General features: G+C 37.0%; 1 protein-coding gene and 1 non-coding gene across 2 annotated transcripts; both read right to left on the bottom strand.

Moving 5' to 3' along the window:
- Positions 1 to 6,371: 6,371 nt before the first annotated feature.
- On the bottom strand, positions 6,372 to 15,407 carry LOC121414299 (60S ribosomal protein L24-like). The gene is made up of 5 exons (XM_041607427.1): positions 15,320 to 15,407; positions 15,110 to 15,185; positions 9,203 to 9,450; positions 7,942 to 8,002; positions 6,372 to 6,522 (listed from the first exon to the last, which is right to left on the bottom strand). The coding sequence occupies exons 1-5, from the start codon at positions 15,322 to 15,324 to the stop codon at positions 6,448 to 6,450; spliced, it is 465 nt and encodes a 154-aa protein (XP_041463361.1). The 5' UTR covers positions 15,325 to 15,407; the 3' UTR covers positions 6,372 to 6,447.
- On the bottom strand, positions 8,614 to 8,698 carry LOC121414578. Its single transcript, XR_005969881.1, has one exon. It is a non-coding gene; the product is annotated as a small nucleolar RNA Z195/SNORD33/SNORD32 family (small nucleolar RNA).
- Positions 15,408 to 16,434: the final 1,027 nt, after the last annotated feature.

Genomic DNA, 16,434 nt, shown 5'->3' with positions numbered 1-16,434 from the left:
CGGATTGGAGCAAGCAGAGCTTTCCCTAAACAGGGCTGCTTGGTCACATAGGGTGTGCCGGGTGATGTTGTCATCTCCGGGTCAACAACGAGACGACCAATATCCTATGCCGCCTGCATGTAAGATTGGAACTGCGGCTGCCAGCGTCATCTTACACCTGCCGGATTCGCCCCTTTCTCATCGCTGCAGGACTTCTTGGTTGCAGTAAGCTGAAGCTGAGTCTTCCTGCCTGCGCACTGAAGTTTTAAGGTGGAGTACAGGATGCGCAGCCTGGCCCCACCCTTTAAATCTAGAGTTCATCTGAATTGGTCTAGTGTCCTAGAACAGCAACAGCGAAATCTCCAGACCGTAGCCTCTCCTAACAAATTAGGTGACCCCAAAGGCAGTGGGGTATCCGTAACCCTGGATAAGGGGCCCATACCGGGTACTGTCAGCCGGAGCCAGCTGAGCCCGGGACTCGTGTCAGGCAGGGTCGTCACGCCCTGAAGTAGTGGGCGAAGCCCACTACCCACTACCTAAGTATACCCACTACCTAAGTATACCCACTACCCACTACCTACATATACCATGTATATGTATATAATATGAAAGCATACAATACACATATACATAAACGCCGAGAATATAAAGAAAGAAAAAAAAACAGTTATTCAGCATGACCTGCTTGCACAGAGTATTGCAAAATTAACATTTTTTTCAGTTTGCGTTTAAAAATATGTATATTAGGGGATTCTTTAAAACCTTGAGGCAGAGAGTTCCAGTAGGCAGGCCCGGAGAAGACAAATTAATTCTTTGCAAATAAAGTTCTTGTTAAAGGAAGGTGATATCGTTGCCGTGTTGGGTAGCAGTGTACTGATGCATTTTTATGGAACATATTTGAGAAAATAGTGGGGAGATCCTCCTTGCTTAATTTGAAAATAAATTGGCTAAGTTCAAAGAGATATATGTCACTTACTTTGAGAATGTTATTTTCAAAAAATAAGATATCAGTATGTGATCTAAAGTGTGTTTGAAAAATTATTCTTAGAGCTTTTTTCTGGAGAAGTAGTGTTCTATTTAGTTGTGCTTGTATTGCACATCCCCAGGCAATTATTCCGTAATTAATATATGGTAGAATAAGGGTGTAGTATAATGTTAACACAGTTCGAGAAGGGAGAAAAAATTTGAGTTTATTAATAATTCCAATGTTTCTGGAAATTGTTTTACATATACTATCAATATGAGGATTCCAAGATAATTTGTTGTCAATAAGGACACCCAAGAAACCTTGAAACAGCCATTCCATATAAGCTATCGACCGGGTCGGTTTATTGTCGCTTGGTCTAAAACCTGTTGGACTAAGATAACAGTTCTAACATCATTCGGTCTAATAATTAGATGGTCTAGTCATTACATCTTCCAATTACTATTTGGCCTAACACTAAATTTTAGTCTAATACTGATTTGGTTCATCATTTGGTCTAATTGTGTCTTAACTTAGTTGGTTTAACACCCAAACGATCTCGTCACTTCATCTAATTTTCATTAATGGGATAACCATTTATACATAGGACCCCATAGGAAATAAGCCTTTCGGCTTTCATGGACTATCCTGTGAATGTATTCTTCAAATTCATTGTAGCTCATATCACCTGTGATATTCTTGACGAATAAAATCAATCAACCAATCAATCATCAGTTCGTATAATAACCGTCTGATTTAATGTGTATTTGTTATAATATTGTAGCCGAACCGACTTTCTCTCCTGACGAGCTGGTTTGTTTCGGCTGTTTAGATTATATCTCATGAATTTCAGCATCTCCGTCATTCCAAAACTCCATTATCTCAGTAATTTCAGTACTTTCAGTATCGTCACTCATCTCCTTATTCAATATTCTCAGTAATCTCAGTATTTTGGTTAATTCAGTATTTTCCGTATCTCAGTAAAGTAAGTATTCTCACTCCTCTAGTCAGTATTTCTGCTTTTCCGACCATGTATACTTGCGGATCCATACGACAAGCAGGAAGCAAGACATTCAGTCTTTATGACTTTACTGAAATTTCACGTTATCCTGTCGCAGCATAGCAGGTTCCAATGAAAAATTGAACAGGAATTTCGTTCAAAAACCTCTTACTGCCAAGCTTATTGCATGACTCATTATTTTTTATTTTATTTTTTTAAAACAAGTGCACCCCTAGTTACCAATAATGCATGTAGCATTTCCATTTATTTGAAAGTAGGATAAAAGAGCATTGTAGATTAAATGCCTTGCTCACGGGCATAGGTGCCGCGGCCGGAGATCGAACTCCGGACTTTCCATGTATGGCCAGGCGCCTTAGACCACTCGGCCACGGCACCTCCTTATTGAGCATGGAATTCGATCACGCTCCAATACTTGAGGGAGATTGTCGGACATTAAAATTTAATGATCTTTTAAAAACAGTTAGGGTTATAAAATACGTCTTTCAATTGCAGCAATGGTGATTGTCACTACTATTTATACCAGAACAGTAAATACCAATCAAAGATAAATATCTAACATGATCATACAGTTGTAAACATCGTTATTTCTCAGCCAATGGTTTTTAAATGTAAAATAAAGAAAATACGTACATAATCGATTCCAAACGATTACTGAATTTCCCTATGCAAATATAATATATATGGATTAAAATTATTCCACGCTCTCCACTGTTACGAAACCATGCTGAACATTAAATAAAGCTTTTATTTCGTTACAATATCAATCTGTTATATTTGTTAATGTATACATGATCATGTGAATGATTAAAGGCTAATCTATAGTACATCTGCTGGAGGTGCTGACACAGTGTGGGAGGGAGGGGCGAGGGACCCTATCCTATTTAAAAAAAATAGACATATAAATCTATCTTCTTTTGTCACAATACTCTTTGTCGTCTACAAAAATCCACAATCAACTTGAATATTAAGGTCTGTTTTTTCATTAGTCTCTCAACTTGCTTTTTCTTTCCATCCGTAATAAAATTGTCATCGTGGAGTTCTATTTTTTCTTTCTTTTTCAATTCTGACAGGTAATGCATCGAGGTGAAATCCAAAGAATCAAATTATACAAACATAGCTGCGTTTCTTTCAGCTGCTGCTACCGTCAAGGTGATTTAATGTGCTTTATAATTTATTTTGCAATTATCTTGTCAACGAACATGTTTGAATAAGATTCGTTCGCAATGAAATCAGTGTCAATCACTGACTCGCACGGTAGATAATTGCAATACTGAAAAAAAATATATGACATCGGAGGTATATGTGCAGAAGAGGGTAGCGGTGCAAAAAGGTGAGGGTTTTGAAGGGGGCTCAAATTTGTTTATAGGGGCTTATGCCTTTTTTCTGGAAATATAAAAAAATAATTTTAGTGGTAGAGCGCCCGCCTCATGAAAGGGAGGTCATTGGTTTCGATCCCCGGTCGAAATATACCAGAGTTAAAAGTGGGACCTTCTGCCTTCTTGTCAGACGCTCAACGTATGAGAATGGAGAAGGGTAATAATAACATATTATGTTATACAGGGCTCGCTGGCAGAACAGCTTCCAGCTGAGAGTGGCTACCCTGGGTAAATAACAGTTATTATAATCATTATCATTTTTAAAAGAATTATTATTACACTAATGACAATTTCATATTGTAATAATTTGCCGAAAAAAAATTCTTGAGAATGGAAGAACATTTGCTGCTTTAGACAAATCAGCAAGTTTATTAAATTGGGCAAGCCAAAATTTTATTGCCATTTTGTTGGAAATGAGAAAAAATACTAATCTTTGGCATAGTTTTTGTTCACATCAGTACCCGTTTACGCTTTCTTCTATTTTTATGCATTATCATGATCAAAGCAAGGGGCTGACCATGCAAAAATTCACAATCAGATGGTCATTTTTATGTTTTCGTATACAGTTTTGGATAAAGTGGGGCTGAGGCCCGCCCCCACTTTCCACAGCCCATGAACAGTAAACTCTTCGTGATCTTTTGAAAATGCAATATTACTTTGATCGTACTGTATTTGTGAACAAATATAAAATCTCAATTGATTTAGGTCTGGAATATAAATCGGCCTGTCAAAAAGTCATTCCGATCATACATCTCAGGAAATTGGATGAAAGATTCAGAATATGTTGAAAGAGAGAGAGGGAGAGAAAAACAGATCAGAGCATGTATGATCATCCATGAAAGGATTCTATAGAGAGGGAGAGAAAGAGAGAGAGGGGGAGAGAAAGAGAGAGAGGGGGAGAGAAAGAGAGAGAGGGCTGACATTCATTTATTTTAGCCATAAGAAAACTTGCCAATGACTGACCGGTCATGGTTTGGAGATGTGGATGACGTGTCATTTAGCTCGGGCATGTACGTACACTCGTTACTTTAGAAACCGTTCAAACGCCCTCAGCGATGACTCGTGTGTGTTAGAAATGTTAAAAAGATACCATCTGAGTAAATTCTTACTAATGCCCTACATGATGTATAATAATGAGCCCGTTTATTTCAACATAATTTTAATGAATGTTTATGAAAGTGAGTAAAATTAGCTCTTTTCAATCGGGCCACAACTTGATACCCACCCAACCAAGTTAAATATGTGTCACTGAACTAATTTATGAGATTTCAGTAGTTCAAATATATAGGGGTAGGTACTTCCATTACGATTTGGTGTAAAAATCATAAACGCAGTTTAGGTCTTACATGTAACCAAAATGCCAAAGCAAAGCCGTTGCATTCCCTACATAAATGGGGTAAATTGTTTTTGAAGGAATGCTACATGTACAAGGAGAAAAAAAAAAAAAAACTGACAGGAGGGGTCTTATTTTTTAAATATGAAAAAAAAATCGTCAGCACCATAACTAAAAACAAAATTGATAATTGCAACAAAGTAATATAGAACAGGCCTACAATGAATAAAAAAATTAACAAATCCTATGTCGCCGACAAAAACCAGACAACGCAAGTCAATTTCGCTCATTCTGACCCCTTTCCTTTTTTACTTCTTCCGTTTTGCCCCTTGCCAATTTTTTCACCCCCATTACAAAGTGGACGGTCGTAGACCCCATGCTCTTACACATATGCACACTTACGGTCTGGCCATCACCATCATCACAACTATCATCTACATCATCGTTATCATCATCATCATCATCACAACTATCACCATCATCACAACTATCATCATCACCATCATCATTGTCATCACCATCACAACCATCATCATCATCTTCATCACAACTATCATTATCATCTTCATCATCATCACCATCATCACGACCATCATCATCATCACCATCATCACAACCATCATCATGATCGTTATCACCATCATCGTTATCATCATCACCATCACCATCAGTTCATCATCAACTATCACCATTGCCCTTACTTTAACTATAATCATCATCTCTGTAATCCCCATTACCTACATCAGTCAAACAAACACCTACAATCTTGAATATTAACAGATGCTTGTTAACCGATTTGTGCTTTTTACAATACATGCACACAAGATGCAGTCTTTTTGTAAGGTTGCTACTTTTTACATGGGTTTAAAGGTCAAGTCCACCCCAGAAAAATGTTGATTTAAATCAAGAGAAAAATCCAATTAGAATAATGCTGAAAATTTCATCAAAATAGGATGTACAATAAGAAAGTTATGACATTTCAAAGTTCCGTTTTTTTTTCTCACACAATAGTTATATGAACAAGTCAATTACATGCAAATGAGAGTCGATGTTCCTCACTATTTCTTTTGTTTTTTATTGTTTGAATTATACAATATTTCAATTTTTACAAATTTGGCAATGGGGCCAACTTGATTGAACCACTAAACGTTAAGACAATGGTAATTCCACATGTTCAGAGAGGAACAAAACATTCTTTCACATGACAATGAGGGGAAAATAAGAATATGTCATAATAAAAGACGAAAGAAATAGTGAGTTGATGTCATCAATTCCCTCATTTGCATTCATCCCAGGATGTGCACATAACAATTCTGTGATTTTAGCAAAATTTAAAAACATAACTTTCTTATATTACATCCGATTTTGATGAAATTTTCAGTGTTATGCTTGTTAGATTTTCTGTTTTCATTGAAAACTTTTTGTTGGGGTGGCCTTGTCCTTTAACACCATGCATTCATCAATACTTTGTGATGGAAACCTCATTTAAATACTAGTTTTCCTAGGATTTCACTTGTATGTCAGCTGATTTATCCTATTCTTCCCTGGTGCTATAGGCCTACATAGGGAAAAGTAAGCTGGTTGAGCCACAAGGTCAGTCATCTTATTGATGGGGCATGTATTATGAAACATACAAATCAGGCAAACGTCACAGGAACGAAGTACACACCACAGAAATGATTGGAACAAAGTATTAGCTGCATTGCATATGAATACATTTATTCATTCCTGCAATCTGTACAGTTTTTTTAATGCCACCCTCTCTAGAGTGTCCTCATCGCTTTCCGCCAACACGTGGTGCTGATGATTTTACCTTCTGTTGTGCCTTGCCTTTTGTGCCTGCTCTCGCCTGTGGAATGAAAAGATAAAAGAAAAACTTAAAACCATCATAATCTTCTGATTCACAACAGACTACATTGTTTTGTTTATATTTGCCTATAAGTGTTTAAAAGTTGGACTCTTGTTGAAGTCACATTCTCAAAATGAGATCAAATTTTCAAATTCTAATAAAATGACCACCTATGTGTTGGATTTGTAGTCATGGGGGGGGGGGGTGATGAATTTTGTGATAACGCTGCTGAAAGGTGACTGATCACTTTCTTATTTTTTACTTTCAAGTCTTGCGCATCTTTTGAGACAATTTTTTGTGAAAATTGCACACACCACGACACTGCGCGACTATTATACATGCAAATCAACCCCAAAATTTCATGTACAAAACATTAAAAATTCATGATTTTCATATTTTCATGGTTTAGATAGATTTGTTTTATGCTTTTTTATGTGTGCAAAATGGTCCCAGCCAAAGTTCATTAAAGGCAATAAAAAAAAATGCAAAATACAAACACCCAAATACAACTGTACATATTAGAAACTTATGAAAAAATAAAATACACAGGAAATTAAGTTGAGAGATCTTTTTTTGTAGATGTTTGTTACAAATCATTAAGTCATAAAACATGTGGGGGCTCCAATAATGCCATTATTGTAGTCCCACATGAGGACTCTCATGTAGGTTGACAAGACTGTGACATCACTGACAAGGATCTTTCAGAGTAGTAAAGAAAAATTGAATATTTTTCATTTTCTTGATGGTTTCCAACTAAATCAAAATAATTTCAAGGAAATCTGAAAACAGATGGCCATTTCATAAATGTAAAATTTCACAAACTTACTGGGAAGGTCCTCCCCCAGTCAAAAGATTGAGAAAAATGTTTGAACGGGTTTACTCAACCCTAATATACATTGTGATTTTTTTTATTCTGATCCCTACCAAGGTGACCAACAATTTGACGTAGATATTTCTCATAAATATTGCTGCCATAAGGTTTCCTCCCCAAATCTATCTACATAAATTGTTTTTTCTTAAAAATTTTGTTTTCACTATATGTAGTGTTAGCTAGAGACCCTAGTTTTCAAACATGACAATACCTTGTTCTCCATGGTTCTTAACATCCCTTTCCACCTTCTACGGTGAAATGTACAAAACATGCAAGTTACCATGTAGATGATGCTTGGTCAACACATGATAAACAATGCAAAAAAGCTTTGAGCAGAATATGCAGTTTTGTATTATTGAATTTTGATTTGCTTTTCATGTATTCATCCCTGAAAACTATCGGGAGGAAAACTGGGTACTTTAGGGTTACCATACAAACATCTGGGTATTGTCTCATTATATATCTTGTGGGGACTTTCTCAATTGATCTCATCCAATGAGATTTCAGTAGCTTTTTAATAGCTGCTATTGAAAACAATGAATTCTTACCTTGGGTGGAGCTGCAGCCTTCTTCAGGGCCTTCTTTGCCTTCGTTTTTTCTTTGGCAGCCCTGAGAAAAAAAAATGCATAGATAATGTTACTCAATGGCATCACATCTTCTGTCCTCTATAAATATTTTGTTATTGACTTTTAAGTTGTAATCCAAAGGGGGTTTGGAAGAATTTACGAGAATTTGAATTTTGAGATCACTAATGATTTCGACCTTACAGTATACATTGACACAATCATGCCACCATCTTAGAGGATGAAGCCAGAACCTTGCATGCGTTGGTTATCTGCAGCTGGCGCACCTCTGACAAATCTGTATATGCGTATTCCTATATCCTCTGAGGGAGGGCGCTATGAGAATATGTCATATCAGAGCAGCCAACCCGAACAAGTACATTTCAGTATTTTAAAAGCCGAAAATCAGTATTTTGGTGAGGAAATCAGTATTTTCAAAGATATGCCATAGGACAAGACATAAAACTGAACTTTAGAAATCAGTATTTTGTATGAAACCATCAGTATTCTTCTCATTTTTCAGTACTAAATACTGAAAATCAGTACTACTCGGCAGCTATGTCATATGTAAAAGGTCTATTGAGAGTTGAAATAATGTTCTGGTCTATTTTCTGAATCTCATTCATGAGTATAATTAATTGAAAGAGTGAAATTCAGCCCATCTCAGATGGTAGTGCATGTAAAAGAGAGTTTTCTCATTGTTTTTTACTCGAAACAGTGAGATGATTTCATCACTGACAGGCTGATATCACTATTCTCTCTCAAAACTTAAATGGAGAGAAATAAAAAGTAGATAAATTCTGGTGCTAATTCATTGCCCCCAAAAAATTGTTGAAATAGATTTAAAAGCTTGCACAGTGTTGCCATCACGACTTTCTTTTATAAGACTTGTTCAACTCTGAAACCAAATTTAAAATTGCAGGGTACACTGTTCAGAATTTACGCTTCATTTTGCAAGTGTATGTCAGACCCCAATTGCTCAAAAACCTGATTCTTCTACAAATCCAATTTGCAAATTCAACATACATGTAGCAGTGGAATAAATCAAAGGACCAATTCTTTTTTACATTAGTGTTTTTGACCCACACTGATTTGGACAAAGCTACATATTGCAGTATTTGTTTGCTTTATATCCTTGTCAAGTATATACTTGTACCTCCCCCCATTTTCTACCCCTTCCTTCCTTAACATCTACATTTATAGCATATGGCCAAGCATAATAATAATGCAGGAGGTGTGTACTTACTTGATGGCTTGCTCACGCTGGGCTTTCCTAGCCTCTGGTTTCTGGTTCCTCTTGGCCATGATGTCAGCAAGAGAGGCGCTACCAATGGCACGTTGATACTTGGTGGTTCTACGTGTCCTCTTCTTGGTGATCTCTTCCTGGGAACCCTTCTTGTTCTTACGACGGTAGAGCACTGTCCAGTTCACCCGACGTGGGTTGCGCTTCATCATGAAGGAGGCCTTGCACTTGCCATTGATAAAATTGAAGACCTGAAGAAAATTGAGAGTAATTGATGAGTTAAAAGCTCTTTTGAAAGTCTTCCATTGCAGAAGGTAACATTCGGTAAACAAACAGGGGCAAGAGAATTATATTAATCAATGTAAATTTTCAATGAATTGAACCCACATTTTGAGGTGGATTGTTTAACTTCAATAATCTATCCAGCCCAAATGTATTAGTGGGCAAACACCATATATAATGTATGCATCAATTTTCATTGCCAACTTCTCATCAAGACCGAGAGTGTGAGCTACAATGAGAAAAATAAGCTTTACATAAATGACATTTTATTTTAAATGATCTCTTCCACTGCAGTATTACCCCCATGTGGTGAAATAAGGTACATGTACATGTAGGTAATACCATGGTCACATTTGTTCTACGGCGGCCGTATGTCGAGTCGAAAACAGCCGTTTTCACATTTTTTGTTTGAATAAAACGGCTGTTTTCGACTCGCCGTAGAGCAAATGTGACCAAGGTATAATGGTTGAACAATTTTGCTTATTTTCTCTTGATTTAGTGGTCAATGCTTATTCATTTTTTGGGCACAGGCAGTTTTTAAGTACTATGAAGGGGTCCCATGTCTGTGCATTTAATAAATTAAACCTAAGAAACACCATGAATTTCTTTACAATTTCAACAAAATTGTCAGCTAATGATGCTCTTTATATTCTAAAGAGCAAGGGTGTGGAAAGTCTCAAAATTTGAATAAAATATATCAATTTCTCACAAAAAATAGTGGCCTGTCATATTTATTTAAGATTGATAAAATAATGGTGCCCCATGTTTGCACACGATTCTGGTGTTTTGATAATTGTGACAGTTGAAAATGCAATCCAACAATCATTTTTTTTCAGACATAATATTGGATAGGACTAATAAATAAATCCCGACATGGGGGCCTTTGTGAAAATAATTAAATATTGCTCCTGTGATTGCTTCTTGTAAATGTTTGGCGTTTGTATGAAACCAACTAAACTATTATTATTTGAAATGTACATGTAGCAACACAAATTTTTTTTTTTTTGAAGGGGCCTTATTTGCCCTATTTCGATGGGGCAAATACCTAAGGCCACATTGAATGTTCAATGCTCATAAATATTTCTTTCAAATATTTATGAGATTTTGGGCACAACGAGTCCTAAATATAAGGCAAATAATGGTCGGTGAATGGGTATGGACAGAAATCCAGTCTATTCATTGTATAGACTGGTGGACCGTTTGTTGACAAACGAACAAAGGCTCACACTACTAGTTTTGTTCAAGGCACATAGAATTTTCCTATTTAAAAAAAAATTGTTGTCACTTAAAATGATTTCCAAAAAGTGTTATCAGCAATAAATATCTAAAAGTATGTTTTTTTCCCTTTATTGGTGTCCATATTTTATCAAACAGTCATAGGAATCGTGCATACAACAAATTTAGAAACAATTAGACGATTTTAAATCATCATGGGGACGAATTAGGTGATCTGTGATTGTCATGACAACGATCTAATTTTCGATCATCATCACCATGTTCATGCAGATAAACTTGATCATCATAATGAAAACTGAAATTTTATTATGGAAAGAACATACTCTTGAAAGACGGGAAATGAAAAAGTCCTGTGAAAAAGTAAGGGTAATAGACATGGAACATGAGAAAAAAAAAATCAGGCGAGATTCGAACTGGTCACAGATCCTCACTTTAGGGGCAGAATCACAACTATTCGATTCGACCACATTACTTCCCATAACCTCATATTTGTAAAGAATAATGTTGAGGTTGGGCTCAATTACTTTCTTCAACTAGAGATGCTCGGTGGGTCGCGCAGCTGAGCGCATGTATCCCCCAAACCCATCGCGTCATTGTGATATATAGACACACAGAAATTTGACAAATAAATACAATCATTATGAAGACAAGGAAGCTGCCCACATTTTGCCTATGGGTACCAAATTTGATGACAATAAGTGTGACTCTGCAGAACCTAGAGTATTGTCCAAAATCACCTGTTGGGGAATGAAATTATAGAGTAATCTGGATATATTTTGTAAACCTAACCCTAACATCCCTCCATCAAAAATGATAGGCATCTTCGCTCCACCTTCTAATATTGCTTCTAATATTGTTTTGTTTGAAGCGTGACTTACGGTTGCAGAATTAGGTGTCATAAGAGAGTCTTGGATGTAAACTTTAATGTTGACCTGAAAATGACCTTTGACCTTACCATGTGACCTCCGACTACAGCATAACATGCAGGTCCCCAAAGTCCATCTACCATCCAAGTTCAGTTGAAAAGTGACTTACGGTTGCGAGGTTAGGTGTCAGAAGAGTCTTGCATGTAAAATTTAACACTGACCTGAAAATGACCTACGACTGCAGCATAACATGCAGGTCCCCCAAGTCCATCTACCATCCAAGTTTGGTTGAAAGTGACTTACGGTTGCGGAGTCAGGTGTCATAAGAAAGTCTTGCATGTAAACTTTAACGTTGACCTGAAAATGACCTTTGAGCTTACCATGTGACCTCCGAATTACAATTACCATTCCAATAACGTAATTGAAGAAATGTTCAATTATAATTACTTTTCAATGAATTACATTGTTTTTTTTTATTACAATTACCTATTACTTTTGTCAATTACAATTTCTTTTTATTAAAGTCATGATAGTCATCAATAAAATTAATTTTGTGTTCTGTAATATAAAAAAATGAAATAAAAAATGTTCCAAGAATCAGCGGAATATTTTCCCTAACTCTGATATTTTCTGAGCCATCCAATACAATATGAATATTTATGCTGTTTGGCCTGCAACCAATTGCATGCAATGTTTTGAAATCGGCCATGAATAATACATGTGAGGAAATTGATACTGGCCCAAAATCACTAATTTTAAGGATAACCGGAGGATGGACACAGAGTGAAATACGGGTGAAGAGTAAGAAATTAAGCTTTATTTCTTTCTCATTATATTTTTTTTCTATATTTTTTTACAATAAATAACATTTCCATCCCACCTTTGTCACTCGGAATATCCGATCGAGTTCACCGTCCCGACGCGACGTTCAGGTAGGTGGAGTGTAGTGAAGTGGAGTGGAGCCTGCACGAACTTCGCCCAAGGTATTAAATCATAAATGGCTTGATTTTCTAATGTAATGAAGCCTACTCGTACCTCAGGCGGAGTGGGCGTTGTGGCGTGCGCCTGTAATCCAAGCTGTGGGGAAGTTACAAATTGATGCAGAGGTTCGAGCCCTGGTCACGTCTTTCGGATGGTGACGTTAAAGGTCGGTCCCAGACGTAAATAATCATATCTGATTGATACATGTCTGACAAAACTCAAATACACACACACACGGAGTTCGTGCAGGCTCCTCTTCAGCTTCACGGCCGATTTCAAAACATTGCATGCGATCGGTCGCAAGTCAAACAGCATAAATATTAGACCTGCGACCGATGTTTTGAAATCGGCCAAGAATAATAGTGTGAGGAAATTGATACTGGCCCAAAATCACTAATTTTGAGGATAACCGAAGGATGGACACGACACGACGTGAAAGGTGAAGAGTAAGACTAAGAAATTGTTAAAGCTGTATTTCTTTCTCCGTATGTATATTTTTTTCTATATTTTTTACAATAAATAACATTTCCATCCCACCTTTGTCACCATGCCATGGTCACTCAGAATATCCGATCGAGTTCACTGTCCCGCATGTCCCGACGTAGACAGCTGGCAACCGTCTGTTTCGACGAGTTTTTTAACATTTTTTTTTTCAATTTTTCCTCGTACACAGACGGCTTGCTATCATGCACGCACCATTAGGGGACTTGCAATGCAAAATCTCCCCGTCGGGGCTCTTCAATTTTTGTCTTTAATGAATAAAAAAATTGACAATTATTGTGACCAACATGCAAATTAATATTCCCTCTTGGCATTAATTGCACCAAAACGGAGAAAATCAAGTTAAAAGGAACAAAAACAGTGACTTACCTCGGCTGTCACGCAAATTCACTTCCCCGTTTTGTCCGATCTTAAGTACATAAACATATGGCCATTGATTCCCCTGTACACAGTAGAGGCGCTGGTCAGAAAATTGGGATCGTCCCAGTTTACAGGGACTGTCTCAGTTCATAAGGATTTCTTCACACAAGAAATCTAGGAAAGTTCATTCACCTGTCAAGTGCCGACACCAATCAAGTGTGCTAGTCAATGTAAACATATCAGGTTTCATAACCAGATTATTGGAAGACCGTAAGTCATGAAAAATAGACGATGAACAGGGGGGAATTGAGGTCACTGAATCTATTTTTAGCACTCTCAATTTCCGTAATTGCTGTCTTTGTCCCATAGGGGGAAGTGAAAAAAAAACGTCCCCATAAACAAGGACAGTCTCAATTTATCAAGACATGATTTGTCTTCGTTTATGAGGATATCCTTGTTTTCTGGGACAATCCCAATTTTTGGACCAGCGCCTCTACTGGTATGGTAGTGGATCGTATTACCGAACACTTTTCATGAATTTGATCATATCAAACACATTATTCCAATAAAATTCACCAAACTTTCACCATAAATACACAAATACCTACAAAATATAAATATGCAGAAATTTTGCCGAAATTGTTTTTCCTTTTTACGACATAAGCTTCCAATCGGACCCCTCTTCGAAAGTGAAATATTTTGGTCACTTGAAAAGGTATCGTATTACCGAACGTGTGTTTTCTATGGGAAAAGTTGGGAAAACAACAAAGTCACTGATGAGCTATTTTGACCATTTTTTATTGTTTTGAGTATATAAAGACTTCGAAATTGTGTTTTTGATAATTTTTCATAATTTTTCTATTTAAGTTCCCTTTGGAAGGAAGTTGCAAAGGTTTGAGCATAGAGCTATTGATTTGAGCGTATTTGATTATTTTCTGACGCATCTGATGCGCGTGTTCGGTAATAGAAGGCCGGTCGGTAATACAATCACTCACTATACAGATCGCGCTAGAACTTCGGTCTCTGTATTTGGTGATGAAGCCAACGGAGTTCAGCTGAACAACCAACATAACAACAGAGACCGAAGCTTTTGGTCTAGTCCCGACGCTAAGTTCGGGTAGACGTAGAGTCTAGCCCTAGGTGGAGTGTAGCCTGCACGAACTTCGCCTGAGCCGATGAACCCTTGACTGATGACAGAACAATGCAATGGCAATAGACTGCAGTGCAAGTGGATTGATGCATGTGCGCTTTCGCACCCAGTGCAGTACCCAACGAATATCATGCACGTCTCATACTAGTAGTACCGTACGTCTGCCGCTAGCCGCGGCCCCTGCTCAGCGCCAGTGAACGTGAACAGGCTAGCAGTAGCACCGTACCGTACTACGACGTCGATGGTACGGCACGCTGCATGTAAATCTGCGCTGCCGCAGTTCGTCGGTAGGCATGGCCTAGTGCGATAGTGCACCAGCCAATGTCAGTGTCAGAACAGCAACAGAATCTGACCGAACCCATTTAATTTACATCTACCGGTACTTCAATTCCTTGCTCAATGTTGCTTTGAATTTCTACATCATCAAAGCACATACATGTGATAGAAGTGACCCTTTTCACGTTTTGGATTACATTAACACTCATTATTCAGTTGCAAATCCTTGAATTTCACGTAGCTCTACGTTACACATACCTTTCCGTCGATTCTGGCATACCGACGGCCATGGCCAGGGTGGATTTTCAGCCCACTGAAATTACACAGCTCGACCCTGAAATAAAAAATAAACATATTACTCTGAATGAACACATACTCAATTTTTACAAAACAACTAAAAAAACATGTTTGGTTTTTTAATTTAATAGATTAAGTGGGATTTCATTCAATGATAACTTCCATTCTTACTTCATCTTGGCTTTAGCGGAAGAAAGGCCAAATAAAGGATTGTGGGTACATAGATTGATATCGATATAGAGTATCGATCAAAGTAGACTTTCCCCCATCCGTTCTGTTCTCACTTCATAAATCATAAATAGATAATCAAAATCAATACCTTCGAGGTGGCCCATTGGTCGAAGAAATGCGCCTGAGCTGATTAATTGTTTGAAAGTCCAGGGTTTGAGCTAGGCGTCAAACGACAGTGCTCTTCTATCCTGCATTCAAATGCTAGTAAATATATTATTGTTAAAGGACAAGTCCACCCAAACAAAAATTTGATTTGAATAAAAAGAGGAAAATCAGACAATTTTATTAAGCACAATGCTGAAAATGTCATCAAAATCGGATGTAAAATAAGAAAGTTATGACATTTCAAAGTTCTGCTTATTTTCAACAAAACATTTATATGCACATCTCGGTCGGTATGCAAATGAGGAACTGATGACATCACTCACTATTTCTTTTGTACTTTATGAAATATGAAATATTTTTATTTTCTCGTCATTGTCATGTGAAATGAAGTTTCATTCCTCCCTGAACACTTGGAATTCCATTATTTTAATATTTTGTGCTTCAGGCAAGGAGGTCCTAATCGTCAAATTCGTAAAAATGAAATATTTTATAATTCAAACAATAAAAACAAAATAAATAGTGAGTGACGTCATCGTCTCTCTCATTTGGATGTAACTGGCTCGTTCATTGTGGATAGGCCGATAGGGATCGCACTTTAATAATAAACAATGCAATCAATTATTTTGACCTAGGGCCGGGACATTTTTAGATCATTCGTCATCATATGAAAATGATGACTATCTTCCTATTTCTCTTCCTTAGCGCGAAATGAAACTTGCCGATATTCCATTCTGAAAAAAAAGGAAACTTTAATGATATCTTATTTATTAATCTAATAAGCCTATAAGAGCACGACATTTATTGATATCAAGGCCTGAAAACTGGACATTTTAAGCACTTAGTTATGAATAGGATGCATGGGTTACTATTTAATATAATAATATATAATTGACGCAAGCGCAAATTACAAGCCGAAATTCTTGATAAACTGTCATTAGGGAATTTGAAGA

Source organism: Lytechinus variegatus, chromosome 4, assembly GCF_018143015.1.
Source record: "Lytechinus variegatus isolate NC3 chromosome 4, Lvar_3.0, whole genome shotgun sequence".
Taxonomy (NCBI): Eukaryota; Metazoa; Echinodermata; class Echinoidea; order Temnopleuroida; family Toxopneustidae; genus Lytechinus; species Lytechinus variegatus.
This window is presented reverse-complemented; position numbering and strand designations above follow the sequence as displayed.

What these genes read in the sequence shown, in the direction of transcription:
- LOC121414299 (XM_041607427.1), bottom strand. An exon ending in ATGCCAGAATCGACGGAAAG is followed by an intron (nt 9,451 to 15,109) that starts GTATGTGTAACG and finishes AATTTTCTTCAG; the next exon opens with GTCTTCAATTTTATCAATGG. An exon ending in AGGCTGCAGCTCCACCCAAG is followed by an intron (nt 6,523 to 7,941) that starts GTAAGAATTCAT and finishes TTCATTCCACAG; the next exon opens with GCGAGAGCAGGCACAAAAGG.